The sequence below is a fragment of the Oryctolagus cuniculus genome, chromosome 18 (assembly GCF_051225735.1).
Source record: "Oryctolagus cuniculus isolate XC-2025 breed Fujian yellow rabbit chromosome 18, ASM5122573v1, whole genome shotgun sequence".
Taxonomy (NCBI): domain Eukaryota; kingdom Metazoa; phylum Chordata; class Mammalia; order Lagomorpha; family Leporidae; genus Oryctolagus; species Oryctolagus cuniculus.
In genome coordinates, this window is record NC_142884.1 from 11,658,463 (window position 1) to 11,676,389 (window position 17,927).

The 17,927-nt window shown below is 50.3% G+C and overlaps 1 protein-coding gene across 1 annotated transcript in view; it reads right to left on the minus strand.

Annotated features, from left to right (window-relative positions):
- Positions 1–17,927, minus strand: part of ARHGAP35 (Rho GTPase activating protein 35) — a 116,673-nt gene that overhangs the window by 62,183 nt on the left and 36,563 nt on the right. Inside the window, exon 2 of the mRNA XM_051837363.3 lies at positions 90–3,965. Within this exon, the coding sequence (XP_051693323.1) occupies positions 90–3,773 (3,684 nt within the window). The 5' untranslated portion in view covers positions 3,774–3,965. The remainder of the gene's footprint in view (positions 1–89; positions 3,966–17,927) is intronic.

Sequence of the window (17,927 nt, forward strand, 5' to 3'; positions counted from 1 at the left end):
TTTAACCAGAATAAACATTATCATCAATCAACTCTCACTGAAACACTGTGCACACCTCTCCCGTGACTCCTCCGGAATTGGGGTCTTACCTTAGTGTTCCTCCGTAGACTGCGAAGAATATTCCTCCTCCTCGGGTCCTCATCTGCTTCGTACGGAATGACGGCATTGTCCCCTTTATAGCCCTGGGACGCCTGGTCCTCTTCCTTCTTCCGGATGGGCCCCAGTTCATCGTCGCTGCCCACGCTGAAGCTGGTTCGGTAACTGGCAAACCTCCCCAGCCGGGTGCATCTCGTCCTGTACAGTACTGGCTTGCTCACGACAGACATCTTGCGGCCTCGCTCCAGAGAACTGGTGTCCATCTCACTGTCGGAACCATTCCCGCTGCCGTTGGACTGGGCCTTGTTGATATTCCGAATGGTGATGATTTTGCCCTGGGTGCTGTCGTGGGGCACAGAGTATATGTTCTCTTCCTCGTTCCTTGGCTTCACCACAGCATCCATGGGCTCAGCATAGTCAGAAGGATCGAACCCGTCCTGTGGCAGCCAGGGGCTGGAAGACACCGACTTCCTCTGGCCCTCCCGATGGCCTTGATCCAAGTAAGACAGATCCCCCTTCGTGATTTCAAAGTGGACAGGAGGCTTTGGTTTCACTGGCGGAGGTACTTTGTTGTTGAGTTTACTCTCAAAGTTGCTCATGATGAAAGACAGCCCGTCGTTCCCCTCGAGCTCCATAGAGAGCTTGGAATGGTCTTTGGACAGGGAGGGCAGAGATGTGTCTTCTCGAAACAGGCTGTACGACGGCGGCTCCATGTCCTCCTCGGAGTCCTGCAGGTTGGAGTTGCAGAGCGGCGAGCCTGCGCGGGGGGAGTTAAACACCTCTTCTGTGGTGCTGCAGGCCTCGGCGGCGTTATCGTACATGTGGGTCGCCTCAATTATGTTCTTCTTCTCCACCACATCTTTAAAAAATGGGTGAAAGATGTCGAGTTTATGCTGGGGTTGGCTACAGGGGATGCTTGTGAACTTTCCGTCAATTTCTTGAGCGATCTCCTCCCCCTCGGTCAGCTGCTCCCGACTCAAGTCATTGTCCAGGACATCGACAGCGCCATCAGTGAGTGCCACGAGCTGAATGGGGATAATATCCTGCACCTCACAGAGAAAGGCACGTAACATAGCCAAGGAGGCCTTACGTTTGGCTGAATAGAAAACAATGTACCCATGAACCAACCGGCTCTTTCTGACGCTAAACGAGGAATGGTACGAGAGCACAGACAGCTCAATGCGCTTCCTGTGCAACCCGACGGGGAGTTCAAGTAACACAGAGCTGCTGCTTCCACAATGGGAAGACTTGCAGGTCTGAGACTGAAGGACAGGGAAAAGTATGTCGTCTGCACTAAAGGGATCTCCACACATCAGACACATGACGATTCGCAGGTCAACGTCAGCCAAGTCCTTGATGCTGGCAGTAGAACTGACAAGGTTCAAGTTACGTTTAGAGTCCAAGAGGCCCTTCAAAACTTGGCTGATTTGCTTTTCATTAATGTTGCGTCCATAACCAATGCCAGCGGAAGCAGGGTCAAGAAAGACACACTGAAGCTTACTGGCTATCTGCTGCCCCTGCTGGATTAAGCTGTGCAGGGTCTCGCCACTGGTGTCGCCCCGCTTGTTGACCAAAATGAGCGTCAGGGGCAGGTGGGCCAGGTGGTTGTCCCGCCTGCCAAGCGTGGACTCTCTGCTCTTCTCTATGCTCTCCACCACGTAGGACAGCGACTCCTTCGAGTTGTAAAGGCAGAGACACCCGTGGGGCTGAAACGTGGGGGTCTGGAAGGAGTTCACAGGAAGCCTGACATTCCCCTCTATCGGCCTCAGGGACAGCTCGTACATTTTACCGTCTATCACGTACTTGTCATCATTCGTACAAAGAGCTCGGATCTCATTAGCCAATTCTCGGGCAAGGCCATCTTTGCCCAAGATGACCAAGTTGATTCTATCAATGTTGGGGTCAGACAGTGAGTTTTTCTGATTCCGGTCAGAGGGTCGGATAAACCTGGAGCCAATCAAGTGCTCAATCTTGGCGTCCACACACGCCGGGCAGCTGGGGCACGTCTCCTTTGTCGGGTGGTACACAAAATGGATGTGCTTCAGAATCAGGGCGTCGCGCTCCGCCTGCAGCTTCTGCAGCGCCTTGAAGCGCTGCTCCTCCCCCAGCACGTCCTGAATGACGCCCATCTTCTCCTTGCTGGGCTTGGCGTCCAGCTCCAGCTCATAGAACAACTCTGAATACTCCAAAAGCAACTCCTGAAAGTCCTCCTTTGCTTTGTCTATAATCTGCTTTTGGTGCCGGCCATAAATATCCATGTACACAGCCTCTTCCAGCCACTGGTAGAAGTCTTCATTCATAATAAAGCTGCGGGCCTCCTCCCACGGCTTGCCCGGAGTGATGAACGGAGAGGTCTCCAGGTTTTCTTTGAACGCCCTCCTCATCTCCGCCCTCTTCCTGTCGTTCCGCAGCTTCTCCAGGTGGGCCTCGTACAGCTGCTCAGCAGGCACCGTGTCCATGAGGTCAAAGGGGATCCGTTCGTTTTCCATGTTGTCAATGTGGCTGGTGGCGTCCCACGGGGTCTCCTCCAGCACAACGAACCACTTCAAGAACTCTGGTTTGGTTTCTAGGAGCTTCTTGGCCTTGATGCAGCTTAGGTGGTCGATTTCATCGAGACTAGGAATGAGCGCCTCGAAAGCCAAGGGCAGGGCGGCCAGGTACAGCTTCCTCCGGCGCTCCACGTGCTCCTGCTTGAGGCGGTGGATGTGCTGCAGGAACAGCTTCTTGGCCTTGGGCGTGCCCTCCAGGTAGACGTAGTCCTGGTACTCTGGAGAGGCCTGCATCTTGCGGCTGACACTCGGCCAGTTCTCGTTGTGGTTTTTCACAATGCGACTTACCAGCCACTCGTACTTGTCCTTGGCCGTTGCTATCTGCTGACTCTGCTGCTTGAGAGCCTCAAAGTAGGGAATTATTTTTGTCTTTCCTCGACTTTTATCAATCAGCTGCACTAAGGTGCTGAAAGCCAAGTCCACGTTTACATTGGATCTCGCCGAGGTCTCTACAACCTGGAGGTTCTTCTTGCTTAAGGCAAAAGTATGTGCATCTCTAATGTACCGCTCCACACCCTCGTCACACTTGGTCAGCACCACCACGATGGGTTTCTTGGTTTTTGCAAGCTGATTGTAGAGGTTGGAAACAAACTTGAGCTGGTCATCGAAGTTCCTGTTCATGCCCCTGCTCACGTCAACGCCGAGCAGAAAGCCGTCGATCAGCAGCTTCCCGTCGGGCATTTGTTTCTGCTCGAAGTCCTGCTCCAGCCCCAGCTGGTCCGTGCAAAAGTACATGAGCTTCTCGGCGGAGGCGAGCTTGGTGGCAGCAGCCCTCTTGATGTAGGGCTGCAGGGCCGTGCTCCGATGAGGCTGGAAAGTCTGATCATCGATGAACTCAGTCTGTTCCACAACGTGCATCTTACATTCCACACAGTCCTCCAGGGAGCGGCTAACCTCCCCCCAGTAGAGAAAGTGGTCATTGTTGACCACTCGCCCGCCAAAGTCACTGGTGCTGAGCACGGATGTGTGGTCCAAGTGAAACTCATCAGCACTGGGGCGCACGAAGCGGTTGCACAGACAAGATTTTCCAATGCCACACTGGCCCTTCTCTTTCTCAGTCCCAGACAACCCCACCACGCTGATGTTGTAGGTGGGAATGCGGACATCTTGTTTTCTTGCCATCATCATCGTCGACACATCCTGCCACAATCGGCCACTTCCGAGATCAGATTAGTGTCTTCCAGTGAACCTGCTGGCCTCCGACATCATCACTGGGGGCTGGCTGCCGAAGCAGCGCAAGTGCCAGGTCCCATAGTGGTTGTATACCAGGATGAGGTCACTTTTCACAGCTTCTCATGGCCTAATAGCCACCATTGCTTCCTAGATGGGGAGAAAAAGAAAACCCATTAGCATCATAATTTTAGAACCCAATTTTAATTACTAAACTAAAATCAGTTTTTAAAAATATTTATTAACTTGAAAGAGTTAACAGAGAGAGAAGGAGAGACAGAGAGAGAAAGAGAGACAGACAGACAGAGACAGAGAGGTCTTCCATCTGCTCGTTCACTCCCCAAATGGCTGCAATGGCTGTAGCTGCACCGATCCAAAGCCAGGAGCCAGGAGCTTCTTCTGGGTCTCCCACACGGGTGCAGGGGCCCAAGAACTTGGGCCATCTTCTACTGCTTTCCCAAGCCATAGCAGAGAGGTGGATTCGAAGTGGAGCAGCTGAGACTTAAACAGGCACCAATATGGGATGCCGGCACTGCAGGCGATGGCTTCACCCTCTATGCCAGTGCCGGCCCCACAAAAATCAATTTTTTACTCAATAAATATTCAGCAAAAACCTAATAGACACCTGGCTTTATCCCTGGTAAAGATGCAACGGCAAATAAGACTCACCTCTATGCACTCTCAGAGAAGTACAAAACAAGTCCAACAGAGGAACACACAGAAAAGCAGCATGCTAAATGCTACAACAAGGGTATGAGGGTGCCTTGGAAGAAGAGCTACTCCCAGGACTAGCAATAGGTGCCAAGCAGGCTGGAAACCCTCATGCAGCAAGAAAAAGTGATGGGTCATCTCATAAGCACACTGGTGCCATCTTGAAGGAGGTCCCATTGGCCAAGCCTGGGACAACTGGGACACCAAAATAATTAGGTACAGTAATGAATTAAAACCCTTTGCAGGCCAGCACAGTGGCATAGTGGGTAAAGCCACTGCCTGCAGTGCCAGCATGCCATATGGGTGCTGGTTCAAATCCCAGCTGCTCCACTTCCCATCCAGCTAGCTCCCTGCTATGGCCTGGGAAAGCAGTAGAAGATGGCCCAAGTGCTTGGGCCCCCGCACCCACATGGGAGACCTGGAAGAAGCTCCGGGATCCCGGCCTTGGATCGGCCCAGCTCCAGCTGTTGGGTTCATTTGGGAAGTGAACCAGAGGATGGAAGACTTTTCTTTTTCCTCTCTGGTTTCTGCCTATGCCTCTCTGTAACTCTGCCTTTCAAATAATAAATAAATAAATATAAAAAAAAAAAACTTTGCAAAAAACAGGAACTGAAGTCCATGCAACTCTCTCAGGAAGAAGCACAACTGGACGCTACACCTCAGAGGGAAGTCCTAACAAGGAACAGGGTATCTGCCTGGAATCCAGCGGTGGGGAGCTGGTTTTACTTGTAAGGGAAAGAGAAAACACGACACATAAAATCCAAATGGGAAAGATTTGGCCTAGCAGTTAGGACACCTGGGTCCCACATCAGACTGCCTGGATTTGATGCCTGGCTCTGGGTCTACCTCCAGAATCCTGGTCATGTGCACTCTGGGAGGTGGCAGGTGATGGCTCAAATAGTTGAATCCCTGCCAACCACATGAAGACCTGGAATGAGCTCCCAGCTCCCAGCACCGACCTTGGCCTAGCCTCAGCTTTGAGGGTATCTGGGAAGTACACCAGCAAGTAGAAGCTGTTTCTCTTGATTTGTCTTTCTGCCTCTTAAATTAAAAAAAGAAACAAACAAAAAACCCAACTGCAATTATGGCAGGGCAAGCAGGCAACACCTTGATTGGGTAACACAAATGAACACCACTGAAGGGTGACATAGGAGCACTGCCAACGTGCACACGAGTGCCCGTCAGAGAACACAGCATCATCATCAAGCATTGTGGCCTGGATAGCATCATCTGAACCCAGTCATGAGGAGACAGACACAAAGTAGCGACATTTTATTTTTTTAAAGGGGGGGGCCTCTCTTTTTCAAACAGAAACAAATGGCTATATAAAGAATCCAGATTAACGGTAAAGGATAAAGAGACACGATAACAAAGCACAACCATCCCATCCTGAGCCCAATTCCTATACCGGAATGGGGAAAAGTGGCCATACAGGACATTAGTCACCAATCAGCAATCTCAGACTATGAATGAACTATTAATAAAAGTATTTTACCACAAAATTATTTCTTAAAAATCAGTTGCCTGTGCTACGGCTTAGCAGGTAAATCCGCTGCCTGCAGTGATGGCATCCCATATGAGCACCAATTCGAGTCCTGGCTGCTCCACTGCCAATCCAGCTCCCTAACAATGTGCCTGGAAAGCAGGAGAAGATGGCCCAAGTCCTTGGGCCCCTGCACCCACGTGGGAGACCCAGAAGAAACTCCAGACTCCGTGGCTTTGGATCAGCCCAGCTCCAGTTTTTGCAGCTCATCGGGGAGTGAACCAGAAGATGGAAGATTCTCTCTGCCTCTCTATAACTTTCAAATAAATAAATAAATAAAATCAGTTGCAGGGCTGGCATTGCGGGGCAGGGGGTTAAGCCATAGCCTGTACACTAGCAACCCATATGGATGTCAGTTACAGACACAGAGGGAGAGACAGAAAAAGAGAGAGATCTTCCATACGCTGGTTCACTCCACAGATGGCTGCAAGGGCCAAGGGCTGACCTAGGCTGAAGCGAGGAGTCAGGAGCTTCATTCAGGTCACCCACGTGACCACTGATTTCCCAGGCCATAGCACAGAGCTGGATCGGAAGTGGAGCAGCCAGGACTTGAACCTGTACCCATATAGGATGCCGGCACTGCAGGCGGCGGCTTTACCTGCTATGCCAAAGCACCAGCCCTAGGAAAATCTCTTTCTCCCTCTCTGTCATTCAGCCTCTCAAGTAAATAAGTCTTTAAAAAAAAAAAATGGTTAAGACAGGGCCAGCACTGTGGTGTAGCAGGTTAAGCCACTGCTTATGGTGCCAGAATCCCATATTGGAGCTGGTTTGAGTCTCGGCTGCTCCACTTCTGATCCAGCTCCCTGCTAATGTGTCTAGAAAAGATCGGAAGGTAGTCCAAGCGCTTGGGCCCCTGCCACCCACGTGAGAGACCTAGAAGAAACTCCTGGCTCCCGGCTTCTGCTGGGACACATTAGCAGGGATCGCAAGTGGAGCAGCAATGAACTGACCCAGCACCTTTATGGGATGCTGGCATTGCAGATGGCGGCTTAACCTGCTGCACCACAACATGGGCCCCCTGCAGTGTATACTTTAAAACAAGAAGAAATTTAGGGGAAAAAAGTGAATACAGGGCCAGCGCCGTGGCTCAATAGGCTAATCCTCCACCTAGCGGCGCTGGCACACCGGGTTCTAGTCCCGGTCGGGGCGCCGGATTCTGTCCCGGTTGCCCCTCTTCCAGGCCAGCTCTCTGCTGTGGCCAGGGAGTGCAGTGGAGGATGGCCTAAGTGCTTGGGCCCTACACCCCATGGGAGACCAGGAGAAGCACCTGGCTCCTGGCTTCGGATCAGCGCGGTGCGCTGGCCGCAGCATGCCAGCAGTGGCGGCCATTGGAGGGTGAACCAATGGCAAAAGGAAGACCTTTCTTTCTGTCTCTCTCTCACTATCCACTCTGTCAAAAAAAAAAAAAAAAAAAAAAAAGTGAATACAGGAGAAAGAGCCTTTGGCATAGAGGTTAAGAAGGCCCCTGGGTTGGCCGAAGGTGCCTGGGATGAGTCCCTTCTCTCCTCGATTCCGCCTCCTGCTGGAAATAAGTGGTACCGCGCACTCTGGGAGCCAGCAGGTGGTGGTTCGAGTGGCTGGGTCCCTGCCACCCCTGTGGGAGTCCCAGACTGTGTTCCCAGCTCCTGGCTTCAGCCTGGACCAGCCAGCCCTGGCCAATAAGGGCACTTGAGGAATGAAACAGCAGAGAGGAGATCTCTCTCTCTCCTTCAAATATATCAAATAAATCAACTTTAATATTAAATTTTATTTTAATTTAAACAGCTTAATATTATTAATAGTATAGAAAAAATGGACCAGAAACAATGTTTTATCAATGCAAGTTTATGAAGCTGATAAAATGATCATAAGAAGGAACACTGCCAACTTTTAGGAAATATACATTTAACTGTTTTGGGCTATAATGTAACTAATTCAGAAATAAAATTATGCATATGTACTAGTATATTAAGAAAGAATAAGAATACAATGAGTAGAACATTACTAGGTGAATCTGGGCACAGTATAGGATATTTCTCCTTGCTACTTTTCCATTTTGTTTGCAATTGTTTCTAAATTAAAAAAAAAATTTTACGGATTGACTATGAGGAGGTTCCCTGGACAAGAATCCCAGGAAGCTCTGGGAGGACAAGGCCCACCCCTGTGTAGTTCACATCCATGTCCGTGGCCTACTGAATGAATGAATGAATCAATGAATGACTATGAGAGTTGCCCGAGCCAGTCTTTACTGTGGAGGAAGTTCCGTCCCAGGTGAGACCTGGAAGTGTGACTGCACGCACTGACAGAGGGAAGAACATGTGCAAGGCCCCTTCCCCTGCAAACGGCATGGTGTGGGGCAGGGGGAAGCAGCCGGAAGAAAGTGTGTGGAGGGAGAGGATGCGGTAGATGCTCTAGCAGGTAGGCAGGGACTGGAAGAAACCACTTTAGAATAGAGTCTGGGGGCCGGCGCTGTGGTGCAGCAGGTTAAAGCCCTGGCCTGAAGTGCCAGCATCCTATGGGCGCTGGCTGGTTCTAGTCCTGGCTGTTCCTCTTCTGATCCAGCTCCCTGCTATGGCCTGGGAAAGCAGTAGAAGATGGCCCAAGTGCTTGGGCCCCTGCACCCGCATGGGAGACCCAGAAGAAGCTCCTGGCTCCTGGCTTCGGATCAGCACAGCTCCAGCCATTGCAGCCATCTGGGGAGTGAACCAGCAGATGGAAGACCTCTCTCTGCCTCTCCTCTGTGTAACTCTGTCTTTCAAATAAATAAAATAAATCTTTTTTTTTTTTTTTGACAGGTAGAGACAGACAGTGAGAGAAAGTTCTTCCTTCCGTTGATTCACCTCCCCAAATGGCCGCTATGGCCGGCGCTGCGGTGATCTGATGCCAGGAGCCAGGTGCTTCTTCCTGGTCTCCCATGGGGTGCAGGGCCCAAGCACTTGGACCATCATCCACTGCACTCCTGGGCCACAGCAGAGAGCTGGTCTGGAAGAGGAGCGGCCGGGACAGAATCTGGCGCCCATATGGGATGCCAGCACCGCAGGTGGAGGATTAACCAAGTGAGCCACAGCACCAACCCTAAAATAAATGTTAAAAAAAAAAAAAAAAAAAAAAAAAAGAGTCTGGATTCTTTCCCAAAGATTAAGGGCAGTGGAAGAAGGCGGCAGTCAAGGACCTGACTCTGAAGTAGCGACATGTTGTCATGATGTCTTACGAAGTCTTCGGCTACCTTTCAGCTGAAGTAAAACAGCCCAGCCGCCCCGGGTAAACGGCCTCCCGGCCACTGGCCTTCTCACCACACTGCTGTTCCTCACACACCCAAACACGGCTGTGCCACTGCTGAATCCGTAGCCACACGGACAACCTCGAGATGACCACAACGAGAACTGAAAGCAAACAGAACTAGCGTTTCCATAACCTTCATGTTTCCGTGAGCCCGTCTCATAAGAAATGTCGTCAGCAGGTTCTGACCGACACGAGCCAGCAGTGGCTGGAAGAGCCCTACAGAAGAGGGGCACACATTCTAAGTGCTTCTGCTATGACTCTGCAGTACACACATAGCATTCTCTCTCAACCCATGGGTCCCCGAGGTTTCCCGGAGGCTCAGATAGGAAGTCAAGGCAGCTCGCCTAACAGAGCCCATCCCTGCAAGGCCTGCCAGGTCTTAGGTCACCCACTTGACCAACTTAGAAATGCAACTTGGTAGCACCATTCCTAATTCATCTGACGCTACATGCAGCTGGAAAGTCATTCCTTGTTTGGGGCTCAATTATTTTCCTGTAAATTGTGTCCAATAATCTAGCCCCTTCTCAGAAATCGCAAGGAAATAAAAAGCAAAACACCAGCCTGCTCTTAAGCCTCAAGAAATAAAGGTAATGTCTCAGGGAGCAGTCAGTCTCATGGTTAAAGACGCCCATGTCCCACTTCAGAGTACCTGGGTTCAAGTCCCAGCTCCAGCTTCCTGCCACTGCAGGAAACCCTGGTGAGGTTTCAAGTAGTTGGGTCGGCTGGCGCAGCAGCTCACTAGGCTAATCCTCCGCCTTGCGGCGCTGGCACACCAGGTTCTAGTCCCGGTCGGGGCGCCGGAATCTGTCCCGGTTGCCCCTCTTCCAGGCCAGCTCTCTGCTGTGGCCCAGGAGTGCAGTGGAGGATGGCCCAAGCGCTTGGGCCCTGCACCCCATGGGAGACCAGGAGAAGCACCTGGCTCCTGCCATTGGATCAGCGCGGTGCGCCGGCTGCAGCGGCCGTTGGAGGGTGAACCAACGGCAAAAGGAAGACCTTTCTCTCTGTCTCTCTCTCTCACTGTCCACTCTGTCTGTCAAAAAAAAAAAAAAAAAAGTAGTTGGGTCACCAGCACTCCTGCGCGAGACCCGGACTGACTTTCCGGCTCCTGGCTCCTCCCAACCTGGCCTGCTGCAGGCATCTGAGGAGTAAAACCAATGCCTAGGAGTTCCGCCTGTCTCTTTCTCGCTGACAGTCATGAAAAAAGACTGGCTTAAGTTTGAAATAAACTAAAGTACATTATCCATTCAACACCTTAAATAGAATTTTTAAAAATGACATGACAGTCTCAGTTATCTGAAGGAGGCAACTCTGGAAAATTTAACAACTTGCATTTTAAACCCAGAATGCTGCTGACAACTGAAAAATCTGCACAGGTAAGAATCAGCTGAGGCCATGACGGTCATCTGGGGAGTGTACCAGTGGATGGAAGACACACACCCCCCACCCCGTGTAGCTCTGTCTTTCAAATAAATAAAAATAAATCTTAAAAAAAAAAAAAAAAAAGAATCAGCTGGCATGGAAGTGGCCAGTCAATCTGTGGCTACCTGGTAGCCTACTCTTGAGTCCCCTGGGTAAGAACAGCCTCCCTGGCTTTGGTGTCTGGATAATGCAGTTTCACCGGCTCCTCAGCTGCACTGAATCGCACCGTAAACAAAGGCTGTTACAAATCTCAAAACGTCTCAAACATTTAGTTTAAAGGAAAAAACTTCAAGCATTTGATCACAAACAGGTTCAACTTTTCGAAGAGGTGGGTAAAAAAATTAGCCGAGTTACTAATTTAATGACCTGAAGGCTGTAAAGGAAGAGAAGTAGGAGACGGAGACGTCCAGGACTCTGCAATGTCTCTCGTGTTTAAATCTGGTGGGTCCCAGAGGAACCAGCAGAGCGAAATCTGAATATCCGTTCCAATAATTTCACAGCATGAACCCATTTAAAACTGAAGAGCTACAACACAGAAAACTAACAGGAATGCCCGTTATCTCTGAGCGTTACAGAGCTACTTCTATCTGGAAACTACAACACAGAACCTAACAGTTCCGTATTTTAAGCCACGAGTCAACTACTTCAGACAGGAAAATACTTCTGGAAGATTTTCAATTCTTTGTCACAAATATATGCTGTAATCAAACATAACACAAACACCTGTGTGAGGTTTTTGTTTGTTTGTTTGTTTTTGTTTTTGAACTTATCACCAGGCATCCAGAGTGGATTGTGAATTGTTTATCCAAGACAATGGCTCCCCACCAGAGTGGTTCAGCTGGAAGGCAGGCAGAAGGGGTATTTTCTTGGTACAACACCCAAGAAGTGGACACACTCCCCAACAGCACATACGTCACAGGCCAGGATCAGGATAGGCTGCAAATGTGTGTGCCGCCCTCCCCTGGTCGCAGCCTCGCCCCTGCGCCCCACAACAGGCAGTGTTGCTGGGCTCCGAGGTCTGGAACGCCCCAGGAGGCACAGATCTATCACGTTGTCCATAACCAGAATCACCGTCTCCGCCACGAGAACGTTCCACGCCTCTGGAAGCACACACGGTCACACACAGAACACCACCACGAATGCCAGAGGAGACCGTTTCACAGAGAGCTACTAGCAAAGCAAGTCAAATACCTGTTACCACGATTTTCCTTAATTCCACTGGGGAAAGGAATGAAAATAAACATTATAGCTAAAAGCAAAAAGCATTCTCAAAACTCCTTAGTACTTCAACATTTTAAATTCCTGAGTTTTCAAAGCTATGGATTCCCATCGCATTGTGACGAAGTGCCTGCATTAAGCAGATACAGGATAAGACTCTGCTGGGAGTTGGGGGGGGCAGGGAAGAGGAAAAGAAATGGACCTGCTCCCTGGCTGTAAGGAAGCACCTTCCCTGCAACTTGCGAAAGAATTTTCCAGAGGAATTTGTTTTCCAAATGGGCCAGGAAGGGATATGAAAGCTCCAGTAAGAGAACACTAATCTCTGGTCTACTGAACCTCTAAATTTTTACAAAATATTTTTTAAAAATCCAATGCTTCTATTTTCATACTAAAACATAAAATTCTATTAAGATTTTGTTTTTCTCTTTTGAATAAAGAAAAAAAGTGGAAGAGGAACACAAGTCCTTATTTAACCTATTCATTCACCTGGGGAATCCAGATGAATTTAGAGAAAATTAAAGTTAATGATATGCAAAAATGGCATGTCACGGCATTTTGCTACAAAAGAACAACAACAGTCTTCTTGAAACTGAGACACAGAGGCCGTCTTCAGTTCCGTGAGTCCGATCTCTGTCGGAACCGGCAGCAGTACCCTTATTCCACTCCTTGGCTCATCACATGATGAATGTGTCCGGAAAGCCCGCCCCCACAAGCTGCCTCCGAGACTGGAGAGGGTCGCGCGCAAGGCCGCAACCCAGAGCCGACTTCCCTCCTTGGTTCACACTTCCGAGGGATAACCTGTTTTGTATTTTCCCAATACTTAGGGAATCGAGAACTGAACCATCCATCCTTCAACTAAATCGTACACATTTACAGAGTAGAATATGAGATGAAACGAGGAGGGAGCCCTGACAATGCTAATAAGGGTCTTCTGGTTTACCTAACACAGCAGTTACCCATTAAGAAAGAATTAAGTCGCAAGACAATAAATGGCACAAACCATTTCCGGGGGGCCAGAGGCAATGGTTCAGATCTGGGACGGCTAGGAAGGGTCGGAGCAGAAAACCTGAACTGTAGGTAAAAGCCTGGCAGGGTCTGGAGAGGTGGCCGTGGCATTCCAAGGACCCCGCAGGGCCTGAGTGATGGTGACTAAAAGGGGGAAGCCCTAGACAGGCTGCGGGACTGACTTGCAAAGAGTTCCTGCATGGGAGATGGAAGAGGAACAGGGCAGCTGGGGCTCAGATATGAAGAGACTATTTTGACCGAGAGAATCTAATATGAAAGTAACTCCTTAGCCCATCTGCTGTGGGCTAGGCAGGGAGTTAGTGAGGGACAAGGAGCTGGGAGGCTTCCCGCAGTCTCTGGGCTGCAGCCCAGCACCGCTAAAAACTCTGCCTCCTTCCATGCCATTTCAGCATGCCCACTTTCCCATGGTGCACCAGTCTCCTCCACCACGGAGAAGACGCCCAGACACCCTCCCAGAGATCATCACGAGCATTCAACTCCGCCCAAACGACTCTATTTAAATATTCAATCAGGCACCACTCCCTACTTTATAAAGGGGGCGAATGAACTGGGGTGCGGAGCCATTTTCCCCATGAGGCCGACAGCATTCACTTCTGAGTGTTGGTGTCTCTTTAAGTGCTACTCTCATTCCTGCACTTTATCCATGGCTTTGCTTTGAGTTCCTCTCTTGGCACCAAGAAAAGAACCTTGGAATAAATCTAGCTGGGGACCCCTGGGCACCCCCAACACACTGATATCATTTATCTTTAGTAATCTAGCTACTGTAACTCCTCATCCAGCAAATGACAGTCTGAAGAGTTAATTATCGGCCGGCGCCGCGGCTCACTAGGCTAATCCTCCGCCTTGCGGCGCCGGCACACCGGGTTCTAGTCCTGGTCGGGGCACCGGATTCTGTCCTGGTTGCCCCTCTTCCAGGCCAGCTCTCTGCTGTGGCCCGGGAGTGCAGTGGAAGATGGCCCAAGTGCTTGGGCCCTGCACCCCATGGGAGACCAGGAGAAGCACCTGGCTCCTGCCATCGGATCAGCGCGGTGCGCCGGCCGCAGCGGCCATTGGAAGGTGAACCAACGGCAAAGGAAGACCTTTCTCTCTATCTCTCTCACTGTCCACGCTGCCTGTCAAAAAAAAAAAAAAAAAAAAAGTTAATTATCCCACATAAAAGCAGCTCCATTTGATTACGGCAATTATGTTTCTACCTTTCAGAGGGTTGCAAGTTAAAGTAATAACACGGGTGTGTGTGTGTGTGTGTGTGTGTAACACCATGGGCTTTCAAGGGAAGAAAAGAGCAAATGACATTTGCCCAGAACAGTGCTGGGGGCTGCTCCCACTGTACACACCCACCCGCTCCTCGCTGCAGGGGGAGGACTTCCTCAAGGTCACACAGTCTGTCTCTGAAATGGGTCACCTGGATCTTTGGAAAGACTGACTTAAGTGTTTGCCCAGCTGGCCTTGAAACATGATCTGGTACAACTGCCAGGCTCTTCCTGGACCTGGGGTGTGAGCACTTGGCTCTCAGCGAACCCCCACAAACCAACGTCCAGCACTCTCCAGAAAGCCCAGACAAAAACGCAGAGGGGTCAAAGTCTCTCGGACCAGGGACTCACTGCCCAGGCCACACGAAACACCAGCCCATTTTCCAGCCTGACACAATTTTCATTCTTACAACGTGGTCCCAAAGAAAGAGAACTTCCTAGCCAAATTCTTCAATGAGTTCATCCACTGATAAACTACAGGGACTGCTTGTAGCAAAAGCACTTCCTTACATTTATTCTCAGCAGCTTTCTACCAAATAGCCATGCAATTACAGCTAAGTTATTTGATCAAAGTATAAGGCAAACAGAAACAAAGATAACATCAAAGCTGAGACATCTCTCTTAGGTAGCACTATTTTTCTGTTACCTGTTGTGAGAAACATATTTGATCTTAGTATCTATTTCCTGACACAATTTTTTAGAGATGTATTTATTTATCTGAAAGTCAGAGTTAGAGAGAGAGAGAGAGAGAGGTCTTCCATCTGTTGGTTCACTCCCCAATTGGCTGCAACGGCCAGAGCTGCGCTGATCTGGAGCCAGGAGCTTCCTCCAGGTCTTCCCATGGGGATTCAGGGGCCCAAGCACTTGGGCCATCTTCCACTGCTTTCCCAGGCCATAGCAGAGAGCTGGATTGGAAGTGGAGCAGCCGGGACTTGAACAGGTGCCCACATGGGATGCTGGTACTGCAGGCAGCAGCTTTCCCCGCTATGCACAGCGCTGGCCCCAGACACAATTCTAAAATCCTTGAAATTGCTCTCTTTGTGTATGCTAATGAGCTGACTGGTGCTAGCAGGGCCTCAGTAGCTTCAGGATGAGGGCTGGTGAGCCCAGGAACCAAGGCAGGACAGGACGCTGAGGCGGGGGAGGAGCTGAAGGTTCAGCTGGCCACCCATGGCTGAAGACTTAACCAATCGTGCCAGTGTAAGAAAGCTCCCATGAAAACCTGCAACGGCAGGAGTTAGGAGCTCCAGAGGGCATGGAAGCTCCTGGTCCCTAACTATAGGCCTTGTGCTTTGTGTGTCCATCTGTATGCTTTGTAATCACCTTTATAATAAACCAGTAAATGTGTTAGGTAGGAAGTCAGTTATGAGCTTATGTGTGTGTGACATAAAGGCCTAAATAGAAGATGTCTATGTCCAGCAGATGCATCTGCATCTCAAAGTCATCCTGACAATGTTTCAGGGGCAGCCCGGTATTCGCATCCTGCCCTGCCCCCTTCTACCTGATGACCTGCCAGGTGGAGATCCCCCCCACTTCTGCCTGACAAACCTTCCACAGTCTCCCAGGTGTAGCCCAGTATCTGCATTTCAAACACCCTGCTCCGGATCCCCATTCTCTAGGGGGTCCTGCTCACCCTTCCTCTGAACCCAGAATGGCGCCAGCTAGGCTTCCTCCTGTCTGATACCTTCAGGGGAACACTCAGATAGGAGCTTCTTAATATTTACAGCCATAAAATCCTTTGTTTCAGGAGGAGATGTGTGAAGACAAAGACCCATCTCCTTAAAAACCCCCGGCCTCAACCGGACTGTGCGCTCAGCCCTCTGCCTCTCCGCTGAGCCACACGCCTGGGCTGGCCAGGTGTACTCCAATCAACCATGTAACCTCACCCCACCCCCACCCCCAGTCTGAGCGACTGCACTCTTTCCCAGGTCCTGTCTGGAGAGGTGCCCATCCATCCTTACGGATGTCCCTTCCCTAATAAACCTTGCTATTTTACCTCCCACTACTCTCTGTCTCACGCCTGAATTCTTTCTTGCGCGAAGACAAGAACTCTGCAATTTCTCTGGTAACAAATGTAAGTGAAGTTTTTCCCTGACCTAGCACATTAATCAAAACCAAGAAGGGGTTTGTGGGAACCCCAAGTGATAGCCAGTGGGTTAGAAGCATGGGTAAGACAAGCTGAGGCTTAGAATTGGTGTGGTTAGTTGGGGGCAACATACGAGACTGAGCCCTCAATCTGGGATCGCATGCTGTCTCCGGGTGCGTGGTGTTACAACTGAATTTGAGGACACCCAGCTGGTGTTTCCTACAGAAATGATTTTTTTTTTAATTATTATTTTCCTCCACTTGAAAGGCAGAATGTGTGTGTGTGCATGTACATGCCTGAGACAGAGAGAGAGAGAGAATGAATCCTCCATATGCTGATTCACTCCCCAAATGCCTTCAACAGCTGGACCAGGTCAAAGCCAGAAGCCTAGAACTCCATCCGGGACTTCCACAGGGGTAACAGAGACCAAGTGCTTGAGACATCATCTGCTAGCTCCCAGGGTGCTCATTAGCAGGAAGCTGGGTAAGAAGCTGGGGAGAGTAGCCAGGAAGCCCATATAGGAGTCCCAAGGGGTAGCTTAACCCACCGACCACAACACCAGCCCAGTTACTTTCTTGATGTGTGGAGAAAGCTCCACACATCTCATGTCAGAAGTGTGAAGGAGAAACAAAGTTTGTGCAGTTCTATGTTTTCGGAATTTGTGTCAGAACTGGGATTTGCTAGATCAGCCCTGGATCACGGAAACACAGTCTGGGGAAGAAAAATGGTAGAACGTGGAGGGTGAGGACTGAGTGGCTGTAGTTGTCAGCCATGCTGTGGAGCAGTGCATGTGCTGCCCTCAGTTACTAAAGGTTAAAAAAAAAAGTTAACAAATGGAATGTAGTGATGGATCCAACTCCTAGGGAGTTGCTTCACTGGATACATAAAGAAATTGAAACTAATAACAGAAAAGCAGCCAGTGCTGTGGCTAAATAGGCTAATCCTCTGCCTGCAGCGCCGGCACACTGGGTTCTAGTCCCGGTTGGGGCACCGGATTCTGTCCCGGTTGCCCCTCTTCCAGTCCAACTCTCTGCTGTGACCCAGGAAGGCAGTGGAGGATGGCCCAGGTCCTTGAGCCCTGCATCCGCATGGGAGACCAGGAGAGGCACCTGGCTCCTGGCTTCGGATCGGCGAGTTGTGCCGGCCACAGCGCGCCAGCCAGAGCGGCCATTTTGGGGGTGAACCAACGGAAAAGAAAGACCTTTCTCTCTGTGAAAAACACACAATCCCTTGGTTACTGCTATCTATAATAGCTAAACTGATAGCAAAGGAAGATGCTGGGCTGGATCTCGATGCTAGACTCAGCTCAGATTTCAGACTATCTCATCTCTGGTCATCAGCCTCAAAGCCAACCCTCAGGGGAAAAACCACACAAGACAGGTAGGAGGGGAAGGGCAGAACCCAGAGCTACCAGGGTCCTGGGTTTGGATGCTGCAGAGTGGAAGCGCATGCCCGGGCTCGGGGGGACCCAGGGCTCACGATGGGCCCAGCCAGGTCTGTGCGGGACCCAGACACCAGGAGGCCACTCCTGAGGGAACAGCCAGCCCGGTGGCCTGGAGAGACGCCACTGCATGGCCGTTTAGCATGAGGACAGGGAT